We start from the raw sequence: 18,494 nt of genomic DNA, 5'->3' as shown, positions 1-18,494 counted from the left end.
AGAAGACTTCCAAGTTTCATTTCTATTCTATATTAATTGCCTACATATTTTAGTGCAATTAGTATTTAAGTGTTGATCAGTCCTTCTTCCCAGAAGCAGCCATGGAAATCCAGTAACTCAGTCATGGGGGTCTGTTAACAAATATAGAACTTTACCAGCTGTGCATGGTGAGCTCAAAATACTGCAGCATAAAAATAATGTTGTGGATTTCATCTTTCCTTTACTGATTTTGGAGAAAATGTGGAATACTTTCCTTTTTTGAATATTTATCTTGAATTTCTGGGGTTTTGGGGTTTTTTTGTTTGTTTTGTTTTTAATGTTCGGCAAATGAAGGATACCCTGTTAAAAATCTGTAGAAGTATATTAATAATTCTTGGGTTTTAAAACGTGAACTCTGTATTTCCTGTACAGCTTACACACAAGGCCATGCTGAAACACCACTGTATCGGTTTTCCTTAGCCGATGGTACTATAGTGACAGCCCAGACAAAGAGTAAACTGTTTCGAAACCCTGTAACAAATGATCGACATGGATTTGTCTCCACCCACTTTCTTCAAAGGTGAAACCAGTGGTATATGTTTTTCACTTAAATGTCATAGCTTTAAAGAACATATCTGATTTGAAGATACCTGAACAAAATGTATGTGAAAATATTTTGTCTGATTAAAACTCAAACAGAACAGGAATAACTTGGGAAGCAGAGTTGCATAGGATATAATAAATGTGTCAACCTAAACTGACACTTCCAACTTAACTGTGTGCCAGAAGGACAGTCACAGTGAAAAGAGAGGTTTTTCCTCAGTACTTGTATGGAGCCTGTATGATATATTCATTCTTTTGGGTTAACATTTATAATGGTGATGCACTGAAAATAGAAATACTCAGCTTACTCTTTTTAATTACAGACTAATTTAAAAGGCAACGAAACCCCTTCAGACGCATCTTTGTTGACTCAAAGTTAAATATACCTTAAATAGCATTTGCTGTGACCTGTTCTTGATTGCAAGAATAATTGAAATGCCACTCTGGAGGGAATCTGCCTGCCTCTGGCATTGAACTGCCTCCAGATGCTCAAAAATGAGTAGCTGAAATTGCTCAGGGCATCATTAATGTGAGCAGTAGAATGGTGTCATGCAAAAACTCAAGAAGAGAATGAAACAAAGAATATGTTTAAGCTGCTAGATCTGACTCATGACTGTTGATGAAACCCTTTTTGAAGGGGGTAATACTGTAGGTACTTGTGACTAAAAACACCTGGAGGACCAAGTGCTTTTGTAATGAATGAGTGATATGGATTGGTTCTTCATTTGTGGAAACTTGAATTCTCAGTGCTCGACTTAGATAAATATTTGGAAAATTATTTAATAATATTATTCTGTCTTTGTAACACTTGACACCAAATCAAGTTTAAATTTTTTTCTTGGGGTTTCTGGGTATGTTGTTGAACTTACAGAGAACAAAATGGATATCGGCCAAATCCGAATTCAGTTGGGCAAAACATCAGAACAGCTGTGGCTGGAAACACAAATTCTGTTGGTGGCCTTATGAACATGTCACCTGGCCAAGGCATGCCAGTGCAGAACAGGAACTACAGCATGGGAGATCCCAGTGCAGTGGGTCAGCTCGGCAGCACTCGATATGGAGGCCCTGGAAATATGGGGCCCGTGAACTCTGGACCTGGGATGCAGTCCTCTGCTTATCAGAGCAACAGTTATGGGTTAAACATAAGCAGCCCACCCCATGGTAGTCCTGGTTTAACTTCTAACCAGCAGAATCTAATGGTATCTCCTAGGAATAGAGGGAGTCCAAAAATGAATTCACACCAGTTTTCTCCAGTTACAGGTATTTTATTTCTGCTATAAGCAATTTTTTAAGCTATATTTTCTTACTTTTATCTGAATTCCATCTTTCATCTGTTTTAACATTTCTATATGACTTTTTATGTGTAACTTAAATGTAGTATAACTAATCTAATGGTAAAAATTTATTTTAAAATAATTGACCCAATGTGGCAGTCATACATAATCAAAAGGAAAAGAAGCTACAGGTGTACTGTAGTCTAATAAATTTAATTTCTGCCATGTCATACAGGTATGCACTCTCCAATGGGATCTGCCAGCAACACCAGCAACAGTAGCTTCTCTAGCAGCTCTCTTAGTGCTCTTCAAGCCATTAGTGAGGGTGTTGGAACTTCCCTTTTATCAACACTTTCTTCACCGGGTCCAAAATTGGATAATTCCCCAAACATGAACGTATCTCTGCAAAGTAAAACAAGTACCCAGGACTCCAAAAGCCCTTCTGGTTTGTATTGTGAACAAAACCAAGTGGAAAGTTCCATCTGCCAGTCAAACAGCAGGGATGTCCTTGGTGAAAAAGATAGCAAAGAGGCAAATCTGGAGGCATCTGAAAGTCAGAGGGGACCAACTGAAAGCAAAGGGCATAAAAAACTGCTTCAACTACTCACGTGTTCCTCAGATGAAAGAGGACATTCTACAGCATCAAACTCACCTTTAGACTCAAACTGTAAAGAATCTGCTACCAACGTTACCAGTCCTTCAGGAGTTTCCTCCTCAACATCTGGAGGGGTATCTTCCTCCTCAAACATGCATGGGTCACTCCTGCAAGAGAAGCATAGAATTTTGCATAAATTGTTGCAGAATGGTAACTCTCCTGCCGAGGTAGCCAAGATCACAGCTGAAGCTACTGGTAAAGACACCTATCATGATGCTGGTAACACAGCCCCCTGTGGAGAAAGCGCTGTCAAACAGGAACAAATGAGCCCAAAGAAGAAGGAAAACAATGCTTTACTGAGATATTTGTTGGATAAAGATGACGTTAAGGACCCTCTTTCCAAAGAGCTGAAGCCTAAAGTAGAAAGTGTGGAAAATAAAATGGGACAATGCAGTAGTTCTACAATTCCGACTTCTAGTCAAGAAAAAGATACAAAAATAAAAACAGAACCAACAGAAGAGGTATGGGATCATGGAAAATGATGGTAGAGAACAAACCAGTGTTTTTTATTACAGTGAATGGCTAAAAATAGAACATTCCTTTTTAGTATTCCTGTATAAACATTTCCAGGAAAGCAAATGCTGTGAGACTATATGCTCAGGCTTTATTAACCTAAAAAGCACAAACAGAACTACAGGATATGTATGTAACCAGATGTTCTCTACTGAAGTACTGGACTAAAGTTATCTTTGAGTTATAGTATGCTTAAGATAGCATATATTTACAAATTATTCCTTAAAATCACATCTCCAACATTTGCTGTTTTACATAGCCCATGGTTATTTTCAGGGCTGGAAATGGAACTATAAGTGCCTCTGTAATTAATTGGCAATACAACTGCAAAAGGTAAAACTTACATGATTTCATTTTGAAAATATAAACAATGCTCAAAACCACAAAAAATCCTATGTTACTTATCACTGAATAGTACACATCCTTGATGTTGTATGCTCTGGTTTTTATCTTTGGAATTTGTCATGACCAAAATGCTTATGTTCAAGGCTGGTTTTAATTTATGTGTACTTCCAAGTTATCCTAATTCTCAAAATTAGATAAAAACTCAAAAAAATGTAGCTAAATGGTATCTGAAGTTCTTTAAAAGTGGAGAGATAGTCCAAGGTTCTATCAGTGAACTAAAACATCTCTCTCCCAGTTATATCATGTAAGATCAGTGAGGATTGAAATAAAAGCTAAAGAATGGCTGTATGATACTTAACAACCTTGGTATTTTACTGTTTCTTTTTTCAGATGAGTGGAGACCTGGATAATTTGGATGCTATTCTAGGTGATCTGACTAGTTCAGAGTTTTACAATAATGCTATCTCTGCAAATGGAAATAACCTTGGAACAAAGCAAGCATTATTTCAAGGAAATGCCCTGTTGGGTAAGGAATGCCATCTAATATCACTTTGCTTTTAAAATCAGGATTTTCTCCTTACCTGATGTGAACATAGTGCATCTCCAAATGCTTAGAGAATACTTTCTTTATCCCCTCTATCTTTAAGGACAAATGCAAAGCCAAATGGCTGATAATGCTTTCATAGGCTGTTATATACACTGTTAGCACATCTACTATATACACAATGAGTAAAGTTAACTTCAGTTACTTATTTTATGGTTTTTTCTGGGTTTGTCTACCATGGTTGTCTCGGAGACAGTACATCAGGAGAAGTGTTCTGTGAGCTGTCAGTTAAAACTGAGATTTTTAGTTGCCTATAGATGACTAGGAAAATAATATGGAATTGGTGGCAAGCTTTTGATTTCCTACTTTTTCTGTGCATTGAAAGGAATGCCTTTCCTTAGTAGGAAGATGAGAACAAAGGAAAGATAACCTTGATAATCATTGCATTATCATTGCAGCATCATTGTAGTTGTCACTTCCTTTGGTTGTCTCTTGGACTGTACCAGGGCAGTAGGTTGCTGAGGTAACTTAAGGCAGTGAAATGTGGATAATAAAAATGTAGAAACAGGCAAAAGAACACAGGAGGTCACAGATACTGTTGTTTGTGGATCACAATGGTTTCTGGGTTAGTTGGTCTACACAGTACACTGTGCTAGAAACACTGCTGCTGGATTCAGTGTGTTCCAAACAGAACTACTTGAATTGTTCCTATCCTCATGTCAGAGTTATCTGAAGGCTGGGCAGTCCTCTCATGTGTGTCACAGAGTATGTAATGCTAGAGATGTATGGTTCATTATACAACTTGAATTAAAATTAGCCTTTTTATGTTGAGGGCCAAAGGGAACTACATTTGTTCCTGTATAAGATACTAAATATGTACTCAAAATGTGATTTGTGTTGTGAGAGCGCAAGCAGAGTAACTATTCCTGGCTTGTTGAAGGCCAAATATATGCTCCCCTAAAGACACCAGATTTATTTCTTTAAGTCAATAGTAAGACTTTCTATTTAAAATGTACAGTTGCATGCATCTCTTAATTCTTTAACAGGTATGAGGAGTCCCCAGGCTGTGCAGACAACTCGCCCACCTTTCAGCAGAGCCATGTCTCTGGACAGTCCTGTGGGCTCAAGTGCTCCAGCGAGGAATGTCAATGCATTCTCCATGTTACAAAAGCAAAACTTGATGGGTGGAAGTCCAAGAATGATTGAAAACCAGGAAAATTTTGGAGCAAATCTGGGTTTGTTGATTGTGTACAAATACATCTCATTGTAATGGGAAAGGTTTTAATGTAAAAAACGTTGCAAGATTATGAGTTTTGGTTGGAAGAAACCCTAATGTTAAAGAGTTCTAATTTTACCATTAGCATATATAGATAATTTTTAATTATTATCCCTCATGAAAAATGATGAGAACAGAACTTTGCCATCAGTATGTTATTACCAGTACTTTACTTTTTGTTAGTAGTTAAATTATTTTTTATTATTTTGAGTTTTGAATTTAACATGCTTTTAATATGAAGAAACAAGAGCAGGTCAGACATTAATATTTTAAAATATATTTAGATGAATATGCTTCTTTGATGATTTAAAACTTGGCATGAGGAGCTTTAGATGCCTTTGTGTTATTGACAGGTGTCCTTGTTGGTAAAACAAAACAAAACCTCATAAAAATAATTCTAATCCAAACAAAAAATTACTTTTATTTTCTACTCTTCATTATAGCAAGTGCTCCCAACAGAAATGTAACTATGAACCAGCATCAGTCAGGAGACTGGGCTTTGCCAAACTCCAAGGTGAACAGGTTGGAACCTACAAGTTCTGCTTCGATGCTGCGCCCAGGACCTGAGTTCAGCGCCTCCCTCCCCAGGCCCTCGGTGGGCGGCTCGGTGCCTGGGCTGCCCGTGCGCTCCAACAGCATCCCTGGTGCCAGACCAATGCTTCAGCAGCAAATGATTCACATGAGTAAGTTCTTCACTTTTGTTGTCCTATTTAGCACAATCTCACAAGTGTCTTGGTAAGCATTCATCATCAGAGTCCTTTCAGTCCCAGTGGGATGCTGGCTTTTCATCCTCGGGCTTTTTAAGGGAGAGAGTTAGGGAGTATTACTGCATTAGCTGCATGTCTAAAATGTCTTAAAGTCTGTGGGGTGTTTTCTGTTCTGTATCTCTAACCAAGGTTTAGCCTAGAGCTGAAATTGCCTTGTCTAACAGGCCAATGCCAGCATGCCCCCAAAGGGCTGAAACACAGTGGCATTCCTATATTCCTTTTCTGTCATGGAAGGCTACCAGGCTGAAGGAAGGACACTCCCAAAGAGCAAACCACTGTTATGTATCTTATGTTTCCTTAGATTTTTACCCTGGTTTGGAATTTAAAATGCTGCTTGCTGCTAATGGGACACTATGACAATGTAGATTTGCTAGTACCCAGATTTCAATGGCCAGAAAACTTTTTTTTTCCCTTTTATTTTGTGCACACATGTAAAGTTGCTGTTTCTATTAAGTTCCCACTTCAGGGACTTAAGGATTAGAAGTAACAACTCTTCTCTAACCGGGTAGCAGCTTTAGATCACTGCCATGTTTTAATCTGTGGCTTATGATATTTCTGGAAGTATCTTGAATGTAAGTTTATGTATGTGCACACTTTAAAACATGTTAGCAGAAAGCTCACACTTTAAAACATGTTAGCAGAGGCTGCTTGAAAATTTGTGTGATCATCCTCAGTGCTTTATGGGAACACTGGGAGAGCAAGATGACACCTGTTATTTTTTGAACACACGAATGTTTTACTTCACAGGGCCAAGTGAGATAAACATTGGCATGGGAGGGAATCCATATGGCCAGCTAGGACCATCTAACCAACCAGGATCCTGGCCTGACAACATGCTGGCCATGGAGCAAGCCTCACGGGGTTCACAAAACAGGTAAGAGAAGTTTGAATAAAACTCTTCACTATTTTTAAATTAATGTAGCATATACAGTGGGGATAACAGTTTGGAGTCAGTCTACATCCATTTCTTCTGCTGTCTTCTGCTGATGTGACACTGATTATTTCTCAACGTAGCTTACAAAAGGCATTACTTAAAAAAAAATAAATCATTGAATTCGGAGGAATAGAGAAAAGAGGTGGGAAAATCTGAAATCATGTCTTAGTGGCACATGCAGAATTCAGAAGAAGACAGAATTCACCTGTGTGCAAGGGTAGATGGCAGTTGACTTGGCATTTAAGTTCTTAAGCCTTACTTGAGACTTCTGGATGACTAAAATACTTAAATCATCTCCAAGTCAATAGACTATTTAAAAAAACCCAAACACCTTTGTATTCCATAATGCCTGTACATTTTTTATATTTGTAGGCAATTAGTTAGAAACTCTTTGGATGACCTCTTATGTCCAGCACCAAATATAGAAGGCCAGAATGATGAAAGAGCACTTTTGGATCAGCTGCACACATTGCTGAGTAATACAGATGTCACAAGTCTGGAAGAAATTGACAGAGCATTAGGAATTCCTGATCTTGTAAACCAAGTAAGTAATCTGACATTTTGGGCATTTATTTCTCAAAAACTTGTATTATTTTGAGAATGAAGTGAAGAGGGCCTCTCACTGTGTCTCCTCACTTCCTTGTCTTCATTTGCCTAAATCTGCCTTCGGAAGCATCTACATTGAGTAGTGATCTTCATTAGAGAAAGTCAGAGTCAGTATTGATTAAATTTCTTGTGCAAATGAAAACATAAAATGGCATCTTATCTAAGTTTATTGTGATGTGCCTTTGTATATGGGGATGTTGGGTGTAAATCATTACAATTCATAAGTAGAGAACTGTGTTAGCTTTCTTTAGTTATAACTATTGTCAACGGAGCTTTGGAGCTTTGGTTGTGAAATATTTGACTGTCAGTGATGTATTAGTGATAGGACACCTCTATCTCCTCCAGTTCCAGCTTTTAAATTTGCATGGCTAGCAAATAGGGAAAAAGAAAAAAAATCTATGAATTATACGTAGCTTACTAAAAACCACAAAATCACACTGTTTATGCAAATAGCAGTTTAAATGTATGGAAGCACTTGAATAATGATACTGGTCTGCCTATGTAAGCAGTGTGCAGCAAAAGTGATTTTTTAAAAAAATAATTATTGTTACTAACTGCTACTATTCCATTTGCCTGGAGACAAAACTAATAGTAATTTGTCCATGCTACATTCTACCCAAGAAATTACTGGTTGTTGTATGCTGTGTTAACTTTATTGTTTCTTTAGGAATTCCTACTTAAAGGATATACTACTAATTAAAACAATTTTGTATCTGTTGAAGGGACAAGCATTGGAACCCAAACAAGATTCATTTCAGAGTCAGGAATCTTCAGTTATGATTGACCAGAAGCCTTCGTTATATGGTCAGCCCTACCAAGGTCAAGCAGCAGCAATGCCAGGAGGTTTTACCAACATTCAGGGACAACAGCCATCCTTTAATTCAGTGATGAACCAGATGAGCCAGCAGAGCAATTTTTCACTTCAAAATATGCATCCCAGAGCAAACGTGATGAGACCTCGGACCAGCACACCAAAGCAGCTCCGCATGCAGCTCCAGCAGAGGCTGCAGGGGCAGCAGGTAAGCATTTTACTCCTGCGTTACTCTTTTTTTATTGTTTCAGACAGGAATAATGTGCACACTGAGTTGTGTTGCTTCATGAATACGAGTTATGGATACTGACATTACAGCAGATGATAGAAAGGATCTTTCAGCCTGATAGTGCTTCTCACACTGGCTGCCTAATGGCTGCAGAACAAGTTCTTATTGTCCTTGTTAGGACAAGTGCTTCCCTTCCATCAGCCTCCTTAGCTACAGGTTGGATTGGTTATTGCAGCCCACAACGTTATTGCTGCTTAAACCAGTACTCTTGTACCATGTAGCTCTGGATCATCTCTTTAGCTATGTTAAGATTTAATATTTTACCTCACTGATACCATTAAATGTGCAGCTGCATTTCTCCTGCAGATGTTAATTACTAGGGAAGAAGTAAAAAGTGCTGCACTTTTTGGAAGGATTTTCTTTTTGTGTATGTTTGAGCTGCTTAGCCAGAGCTCTTTGTACTTAAGGTACACCAAAAAAGACAGAAACTAACAATTGCACTTTATGGAAATATGTAAAGAAAATGGGGTTGTTTTGGGGGGAGTTGCTATTGTTTTATTCAGATACTGGTATCATCAATCTAATAGTGCCAAAATGTCTTTTTCAAAGTTTATGAATCAGACTCGTCAAGCACTTGAAATGAAAATGGAAAATCCAGTCAGTGGTAATACCTCAGTGATGAGGCCAGTTATGCAGCCACAGGTGGGATCACAGGTAAGTTATTATTACACAAGCCATCTGAAACAGTAATTTCTAAGAAAAAGACACATCTTTTACATGGCTGTTTAGAATTTGGATTTTTTTCGTGGTTCTACATCATTCCTTTTTGTCTTGTTTTTTTTCCCCTGTAAAGAAGATAATTTTTTACCTCTTATTCATGAGATTTCAGAGGGATTTGTTCATTAGGTCATGGAGGATATGTTGGATAATATCCTTTATAATTTATTTAGCACTAATGGCAACTTAATGAAAACTTTTGACGATTTTTGTAAAAATGCTTTCTAATGCTGTTTTTCTTTCCTTTGGGGAACAGCAGCAAGGTTTTCTTAATGCTCAAATGGTGGCTCAGCGCAACAGGGAGCTGATCAGTCATCATTTTAGACAGCAGAGGATGGCAATGATGATGCAACAGCAACAGCAACCTCAGGCCTTCAGCCCACCACCAAACGTGACTGCCTCAGGAAGCATGGACAGTGCTCTGACAGGCCCTCCAATGGCTCAAGTTCCTCCACAGCAATTCCCCTATCCACCCAATTATGGTACTGGTACTAATATGTCTGGGTTTGGTTTTTTGTGTGTCTGTCTGTCTGGTGTTCTTTTCCCTGCATTTATTAATTAATCCAAATTACCTAAATATCAATTTTTCTTAATAAAGGAAAATCTAAAAAAAAATACTTTTTCCCTCCCCATCATTGCAAGAAGATAGACAAAGGTTAGTAGGTGATATGATAACTGAAGTTTGTTGTCTGCCCTTTGTCTTTTTAGGAATAAGCCAACAACCTGATCCTGCGTTTAGCAGAGTACCGAGCCCTCCCAACCCAATGATGTCATCAAGAATTGGAGCCTCCCAGAACCCTATGATGCAGCATCCTCAGACAGCAACCATGTACCAGTCCCCTGAAATGAAGGGCTGGCCCTCAGGAAGCATGGCCAGGAGCAGGTGAACTTCTCAGTTAAAACCTATAGCTCAAAACTTCATTTTGACAAAAGTAGACGCTAAATATAAATAGCTTGTATTAGGAAAGGATTTAGAAAATGGGAAAAAATAATTAATTTCTAGTGTCTGTATTGTCCTTGATCCTTAGGAAAGGATCTCTGCCTTGGATTGATTAAATGTTTCTTATGCCTAGCTCCATTTATTCATATTGGACCTCTGCAATCTTTGTAACTGGAAGCAACATTCAGTCTGAATACTGAAAAACTAACTTGGGGGGAATCGTAGAAGTTTAGATTAATATAATAATGCACTGTCCTAACAGAAGCATCCAAAAAGGTTACCATAGGAAATCCTTACACATGCTACTGTGCACATCTAAAAATCAAAATTCCTTTTCTAAGGCAAATTCCTGTTTTTGTGTTAAAAAGATATGAGGTAAAACCAAATAACTATAAAAATATTTTTTCTTTCAACTGTTGACATCTGAGGCAGGGAAGGAAATATGTGAACTCCTTGGAAGGTAATTTTGTCTTTGTGTTTCAGTTCTTTCCCACAGCAGCAGTTCAGCCATCAAGGGAATCCAGCAGCTTACAGCATGATGCACATGAATGGCAGCAGTGGCCACATTGGACAGATGAACATTAGCACCATGCCCATGTCAGGGATGCCAATGGGCCCAGACCAGGTAAGGTGCACAGAAAGACTGATGAAAAGAACTGTTTTCCCATTTGAAAAAAAACTTCTTTTCCCATTGAGTACAATTTGCTTCGAGCCATTCCTTTGGCAAAATCCTGTTCTCAGTTATTCTCTTTGTATTTGCATCACCTACTGTTTGTATGCCCCCAAGAGGTAACTTATTTCTGATGATATTTAAATGGAATCCATGACTAACCCAAGCTGGATGCTGTGGTTAGCTGCTGACTTTGTAGCATCACAGGCAGGATCAAGGCTTAAACTGCACAAAGGATGCTTAAATACCTCTGAGCCCAGATAAACCCCTGAGCAAAACACAGAAATTGTGAAAAGCCTCTTCAGCAGCTGTAAAAGATAATGCATAATAGCTCTCATGAGTCAGGCCAAGAATCCTGGTAGTACAGCATCTTCCTGCTGCTGCTACTTACACTTGTAATACCTTAGAATACCTTGGGTATGCAGAGCAAGAAACTATGGAAAATTTTGGCCCTATTTGAGAGAAAAGTGATCTAATAACAGGCACTGCACAGAAAGCTGAAATACTAAATAAACTTTTTCTGTAATCTTTCAAAAAAATATCAATGGATGAGCAATGTAAGACTGAGATAAGCTAAATTTATTCATGTAGAAAGTGCATAATGAATTTTGTCTGGGATACCTAAGGAAGCAGGCAGAATAATCTGAGGGTTTCTGGGGGATAAGTAAGGTACTGGAGGACTTTGATATAAGTGTCTTTTATAAAGAGTGGAAAAGGAAGAAGATTTTCCAAACCCACATCATATAGTGAAGATTCCCAAATAATGAAAGTTCCGGGACAGGATTTTTCTACAAATTTATCTGCAAGTGGAGCACTAAAGTGTAACTCTGCCTAGATATTAATAATATATTATTATTATTATCTAATATATTAGACATTCAAAATACAGTATGTCGACTAGATGTTTTTCAGCAAAGGCATTTATATTTTCTCTGATTATTTCTTTTTTTCTTCAGCAGAAGTACTGCTGACAGCTTGACCCACATCTTCAGGCACCAATGTGCTGTCTTAGGGAAGCACCAGGAGTAAAAGCAAAGCCACATGTTCCTCACACCAACCTCTACTGGCCTTATGGAAATCAGTGACTCTTCTTGTTACTCACCACACTGTCCTAAGCTACTTCATTCAGAGGAAAAAAAAACCCAACAGAAACAAACAACACATTTTAGAAGCATTTTCTGCATTGCTGTATATTGGTGGTGTACAAAAGGTCAGAAGTGTTTTTGTTGCTCTGCCTCTAGAAATGTGAATCTGGCAATGATGGTGGGGGCACTCCTGGTGTATCCTCTCTATTTACTGTAGCTATCTGAAGCCCTTTAACTACAGGCAGATAAAAGTGCCTGGAGAAGTCATGGTGGTAAGAATTTTCTGATTTCTCTAGAAAGAATATCTGACAGAGAATGTAGTTCCTAGCCTTGACTCTTTTGTATTAATTCCTGATTATAAATGCTGCTTTTAATCTCTTACCCCCAAGAGTCAGGATTTCCCAAAGCAAAGTTGCAGTGCAAAATGAATTGGCACATACTGGTCCAAAATCCTGTCTGTTGAAGCCAAGGGGTAAAAAAGAGAGGATGGTAAATTTAAATTATTTCAACATAATTGTGACTAATATTTACATATTGATGTGCAGCTGAGTGCACTTTATAAAAGACTATATAATGGATTAATGCAATATCTTTGATAAGGACTTAATATGAAGGTAGGGTGTACTCATGTTCCTTCTCAAACACAATCTCTTAAGAATTATTTGAAAAGACTGCATAATGTAATGTTTTCTGTGTATGGAAATTAAGAGCAATAATCTTTCATCTTTTTGAAAATAACTTCAGAAAACTCAAGGCAAGGCACTGCAGTCTGAATCAGAATTTTGCAGTCTTTTTGTGAATAAATTTTGTAAATATGATCTTTAAGATAATGTATTATATATATGACTTTTGTAGGTCACTAACTCATTTTTGCAGAGTTTGTGAAGCTAAATATTTAACAAAATTGATTTCTGTAAACTCAGTGTAGTTGAGGTCCAAATAGATTTTTTTTTTTTTTTTTTAATTAAAGATAATGACTTTGAAGTGGGTGACTTTGGCCCACATCTTTCTCTTGTTTGGTCTTCAACACTTCATTTATTTTTGCATCTTTAACATATAGCTTTTTATAAAAGACCAGTTCTTAAATGCTTTTTCCACCTGTGAGCACTTTGTTGCATTTCTTTTTACATAAGGCAATTCGACACAGGCTCTGCGTTGTAAGATGTTTTGTCTTGTCATGACAGTCAAGTCTTGCTATAATATGTTGTCTTTTCAGTTGATTAATCTGGGATTGTGTCTTTTTTGTCACTTTTAGTGAACTCTGCGTGTTCTTCAAAAAAGTTTGTCTTTTGCAAAGTATTTGTTGTTACATGACATCCAGAAATCTTTAAGGATAGTAAGCCACACTTTAACCAAATGTCTGCACCTCATTGGATTGTTCTAATAGTAATGAATGTATTTTCTAAGCAGGTTTCTCTCATATCAGTATTTAAGTCTAGTTACAAAATTATTCATATTATTTGCTGACAGGTTTCTTCACACCCCAACCCCTTCCCCATCTTAATTTCTTGAAATGAAGATCCCTTTGCAGTTTTCCCAGTTTCAGGCAGTTTCGACGAGTCAAACCTCTGAACTTCTGTAAGGGATGACCCAGAAATGTGTCAGATGTGTGGTGCTTTTGTTCTGTTATTTCACTGTGTAATGGAAAACTGACTTCTCCCAAGTGAGTAAAAAAGAAAATCATCTGTGTTCTTGATTGCTTCTTCTTGGTACTGTAAGCAAGAGGTGGTTTTATTATTCTGAAAATTGAGTGATCTTCCATTTTAATAGAAATAACTTTTAACTTGAAAATTCATCCTTAGCATACTGCCAGTTATGTTCCAAAGGGAATGTAGATTCAGTCAATCTACTTTATGCAACTCTGTCTCTGCAATTAGTACTGAGTATATAGCTTAGGTGATAGTATTTATTTGAAACCTTCAGTCCAATTCCTGTGTGTTTTTAATGCAAAACTTTTAAAAGCCTAAGAAACTTTTATCTTCTTTTTTTATTTCTTAGAACATATCTATTTGTTAAGTGCTGCCTACTGAAGTTGAAAGGCAACAATCTCTTGCTTTTTATATCAACTCAGAGTAGAACAATCTTTGTATTTTGTAGTTGTTCATTATATTGATGGAAACTACAAACCCTGATTGCTTTCATTAGGTGAGCTCTTAGACTATCTATGACTTTATACATTGTGCCCTCTTAATTTTTTTTAAATGAATGATTCTATTTATACATCTATGTATAACTGGTACCTGACTGATGTTATAAAGGATCATCATTTTCTCATCTGTGTTTAGAATGTTGGATCTTTCCAGTACCTACTTTTTTGCTGAATCCAAAGATTTTTAGTTTTAACTTGGTAAAGGGGGGTGGGGGCATTTTTGAAATGCATTGATGACATCTTTCTTGGCAGCACTGATCCTAAACGCAACAACTAGTTTGAAAATCTCACCTACTGCAGTAAATAAAACTGACTTTGAAGTCTGTTGACATTTAGTATCTCTCTCAGCAATTCTGTTTTGGTTTTATAGCAGTAGATTTTTCTGAATGTTTTTAAAAAGCAACCTGTGTAAAGTTTTTCAACAGTAAGAGAACAATTAGGTTATACAACCACCTCTGATCACTGCTGCATAATGAAGATAGTTTTGCTACATGTCTGTTACTCTTTTGATCATAGAAACCATGTTTTAAAAAAATTCATGTGTAGTATTTTTTCCATGCTTGGCTTAAAATACTGCTTTTGAAGTTATAAAATCAGGACCATTTTTCAGTCATAAGACAAAATTATTTGAATGTTGTACCAATTAGCACACATTTTATTTTAGAATTTATGTGCAGACTACCAGATGACAGAATGATACAGTGAGTATGAAACCATGTGATTCTGAGAGCAATATTTTTAAAACTTCTCAGGAGAAGGCAAACAGTATTGAGAATTGCATTTAAGTTTAGTTTACATTATAAGTATTGCTTGAAATATCTGTATCTTTATTTTGCAGAACAGAAAAATCATGGGGAGTGATTTATAAAAGAGTTGGTTGTAAGGTATTACTGCTCTTCTGATTTTTGTGTTTGGATGTTAATAATAATGTAAATAAAGGTTTCTATTTAAAATCAGAATGTGGTGACATAGTGTATTAGCTTTCTTAGGTCTTAAGGCTGATAACTGTGTCAGGATGGTAAAAGATTCACACTTTTCCAGGTTTGTCTGTAAGAGCAGAGGGACAAACTTAGACCTTTCACCTTTGAGACCCATTTAGCAACTGGAGCTGCACTGACTCAGAGTTGAATTGATGTTTTTTTCAACTGAAACAGCAGACTTTAGCAGAGTGGAAAGAAGAGGAGGGAGCTTTCCCAATAACTTGGCATCAACTTACCTTTCATAAAGTAACAGCTGCTTCTTGTGTCCTGTGCAAGCCCCACAAGTTAATATTTTATATAAAGGGACATGGAAACTTTTCAAGCTTCTGACTGAGTGGGGATGCAGGCCCTGCAGGACTTTGATTGTCAGACTCTCATCTTGGCAAAGACTACAGGTGGGATGCAAAAAAGGTAAGTGCAAACTTTTTAAAATCTAATCTAGTATTTCTGCATATTTCTAGTATACTCACTTTTCTCTGAAAAGCTTTCTCTGCTCACACTTTTCTCTGGAAAGCACCAAAAATGTATTTTGATTGGTGAGTTTAAATTCATTATTTTTTTACTTATTTGTATTGATCCAGGATCTCATGAGGTAGCAGCTGTTCCTTTGATGAAATCTGGAACAGGCTATAAACAAGATTTGTGCCTAGATTAAGACAATCATGTATTACCTCCAGAATGAAAAAAAACTTGCAAGAAAATTTTGAGAAGTGTATTTGACATATTCACATGTGACACAAACTCCATCCCAGTTTTACTATTTAGCACATACAATGAAAGACCTCACTGCCACTTTTTGAGGGGTTTTTTCTCCATTTCCAAATTCAAGTAGATTTTTGAGCACAGGAGTGTTATAACAGATACCTATATCCCTGGTGAAGTAATTCCACTTGAATTTCCCACTGTGCAAAACCAGGAATGGCATCAAAATAATTTCCATGATGTATTTTTACTCTATGTTTCTAGAAGTGAGTTAAGTTTGTGTCTTGAAGAAAAAAGTACTTCTTGGTTTAAAAGTGAAGGCCACAGTTGGTCGAGGCTGTCACATGAGCTCCCTCCTGCATGTGCCTTTAAAACAGGTAGGAGATTAACATGAAAAAAAATTATAAATACAAATTACCACTGCTAGTGCCAGTACTGCAATGTATTAATTCTCCTTTATGAAAATACTCAAATAGGTTCTGTACACTGTGCTTCCTTAGTAAAATGAAAGGTTTTTTTCCCTTGAAAAGCCTTTAAATAGTAACTGTCACTCAGAATATTTACTTTTCTGTAGACTGAACTATAACTAGATTATTCCTTATTGGCTACAAGTATTGAACTTTTTGGAGCTGCCTTTTTAAAAAATAAATGTGAAAGTTACACTGCTAAGCAAATGCTGCTTTCTCAAAGGAACTGTTTTGGCTTTGAACATACAGTATAATATTACCACATAAAAAAAAATTAATACAAATCTGATTTCACTAAAATTTGAGATGTACATTTACTGAATTTTTTCAGTACTTTAAAAAAATGGATAAATTCTGAAATGTACTAATGCAACATTAACATTTAAAGAAATGGTATGGGCAGTCCACTTTTTTTATTAACAAAATTCTTCACAATCTGAAGGAATCCATTTTCAAACAGTATATTGATCAATATTTACACAACCCCTTCAAAAATCTGGTGTCCTGTTAGTCAAAATTTTCTCTAATTTTCCTAGAGGTGTCAATAGGATGGATGAGTTGACACAGAACTAAAACAGCCTCAGAGGAAATCAGAGAAATACCATGGTGTTGAGAATATTCAGTGCTGCTTGCTTCAGTTCCTGAATCTCTTGAAGGTCCTTTTCCACAATTACCTTTACCCAGGTATGAAGTCAAAGCCTCCATGTTTTCTAAATCTTCCTTTATAGTTATACTTGGGCTTTGAAAATTTTCATGTGGCATCTGAAGATACAGCTGACACGAAAATAATTTGAAGTTTGCTTCCACTGTTGTGGTGTGCACTGTGCCCCCTGGGATGGAATCCTCTTTGGGATGAGGCTCTATTTCCTCTTCTGTCCATTCCTGGGTCAGTGTTAGTGGTGTCTTCTTGAAGTAAAAATGCCTTGTGAAGCAGGTGAGGTATAAATCCAAAGCAAAAAGCAGGTACAATAGTGGATTTCAGAGAGCTGTATTTCTGACAGCATTTCCCATAATTTTGCTGCATCTATTTAATTCACTCACCAGTGCAAACATTCTACCTATTTCAGCCTCAAAGTTTATCCAGTCCTCCAGGCTCATATTATAATTCTTTCTGAAGTCAGACACATTTGCATTTAGTCTGTACATGGATTCAAGTTCTGGCCAGTTTGTATCCTCACGGAGGTGCAGCAGCTGGGGAGGTTAGCCCTCCCATCCTTCCCACAGCTGTCCTCTTTAAAACAAAACAAACATGATTCAGTGTACAACTTTCTAGTAGAAATTAGCTAGAAATAGATTTTCAATTGTTCCATGCAGGAAAAAAAAATTGTACCACTGTGGACCACCAATAAACAGAAACATTTAACTGTGTTTGAAACTTCTACCTGTACAAAACATATTGCTTATTAACTCTACCTTTGTTTTGGTTCTAAAGCCTGTAAAATATTTCCATCAAATGAGAAAATCCTCTTTTGGGTGAGCGGAGACTCTCAGATTCTGCCTGGTAAGGTTAGTGTATGTACCTCTATAAGGTACAGATATATCTTTTTCTCTGGACAATTTGAGAGAATTCTGATTTTTAATGAGCTGAAGCCTCATCCCTCTGTTTAAGGGGAGATACAGGAACTGGCAAGGCCAAGGTAACTTTTTCATATCTTTGACTTTGTATCACCTTTGGGCTCTAGCAAGTTGAAAGCTGAATATCATCAAGTTTTAAAGGGCAGGAATGTAAGCAAAACAATCTTGCATTTTAGTATAATGTCATAAATTAACAAAATGTACAGGGCTGTCTTGAGTCCTATTCCTGTTCTAACTTTTTGCTCACAACATGTAAGGCTGTGGTTAGATAAACAGCAAGAGAAGACATGATGCTCCACTCTGAGAAATTAGGATCACTTTTGCTCATTCTGGATGATAGAGACCATGAGGCAGCAATTTAGACAAAACCAAGGTAATGATACCTGATTTTTAATGGCAGTCAACTGTAACTGGTTTCTTCACCTTTGCTCAAGTTTGAAATTGCCTTGACCTCAACACTCCTGATTCCCAGAACACAACTATAAAGAGATCTTATACAGCACTGGTTTCCCTGTGATGATGGCAGTATATTTCTTGCAAAACTTATAGAATAGATAATGATGTTAATAAAGGTGCTGCATGCAAGAAGAGAAGTGAAGGCCAGGAAGGTAAA

The 18,494-nt window shown here is 37.0% G+C and overlaps 2 protein-coding genes across 5 annotated transcripts in view; one reads left to right on the top strand and one right to left on the bottom strand.

Moving 5' to 3' along the window:
* The window catches only part of NCOA3 (nuclear receptor coactivator 3), a 70,555-nt gene extending 58,491 nt beyond the window's left edge, over positions 1–12,064 (top strand). For 2 of the 3 annotated variants that reach the window (XM_030463406.1, XM_030463407.1), the window contains exons 11-24: positions 412–559; positions 1,454–1,842; positions 2,092–2,972; positions 3,760–3,895; positions 4,960–5,148; positions 5,633–5,872; positions 6,704–6,830; positions 7,263–7,434; positions 8,219–8,515; positions 9,146–9,250; positions 9,570–9,795; positions 10,022–10,196; positions 10,737–10,878; positions 11,880–12,064. In XM_030463406.1, coding sequence (XP_030319266.1) covers positions 412–559; positions 1,454–1,842; positions 2,092–2,972; positions 3,760–3,895; positions 4,960–5,148; positions 5,633–5,872; positions 6,704–6,830; positions 7,263–7,434; positions 8,219–8,515; positions 9,146–9,250; positions 9,570–9,795; positions 10,022–10,196; positions 10,737–10,878; positions 11,880–11,894 — 3,242 coding nt within the window. In that variant the 3' untranslated portion in view covers positions 11,895–12,064. The remainder of the gene's footprint in view (positions 1–411; positions 560–1,453; positions 1,843–2,091; positions 2,973–3,759; positions 3,896–4,959; positions 5,149–5,632; positions 5,873–6,703; positions 6,831–7,262; positions 7,435–8,218; positions 8,516–9,145; positions 9,251–9,569; positions 9,796–10,021; positions 10,197–10,736; positions 10,879–11,879) is intronic. The other variant, XM_030463408.1, reaches the window with a different exon arrangement.
* Positions 12,065–14,719: 2,655 nt separating this feature from the next.
* Positions 14,720–18,494, bottom strand: part of SULF2 (sulfatase 2) — a 66,188-nt gene continuing 62,413 nt past the window's right edge. The window contains exon 22 of one of the 2 annotated variants that reach the window (XM_008497879.2): positions 14,720–17,537. In XM_008497879.2, coding sequence (XP_008496101.1) covers positions 17,507–17,537 — 31 coding nt within the window. In that variant the 3' untranslated portion in view covers positions 14,720–17,506. The remainder of the gene's footprint in view (positions 17,538–18,494) is intronic. The other variant, XM_030463410.1, reaches the window with a different exon arrangement.

This window comes from Calypte anna, chromosome 20, assembly GCF_003957555.1.
Source record: "Calypte anna isolate BGI_N300 chromosome 20, bCalAnn1_v1.p, whole genome shotgun sequence".
Taxonomy (NCBI): Eukaryota; Metazoa; Chordata; class Aves; order Apodiformes; family Trochilidae; genus Calypte; species Calypte anna.
This window is presented reverse-complemented; position numbering and strand designations above follow the sequence as displayed.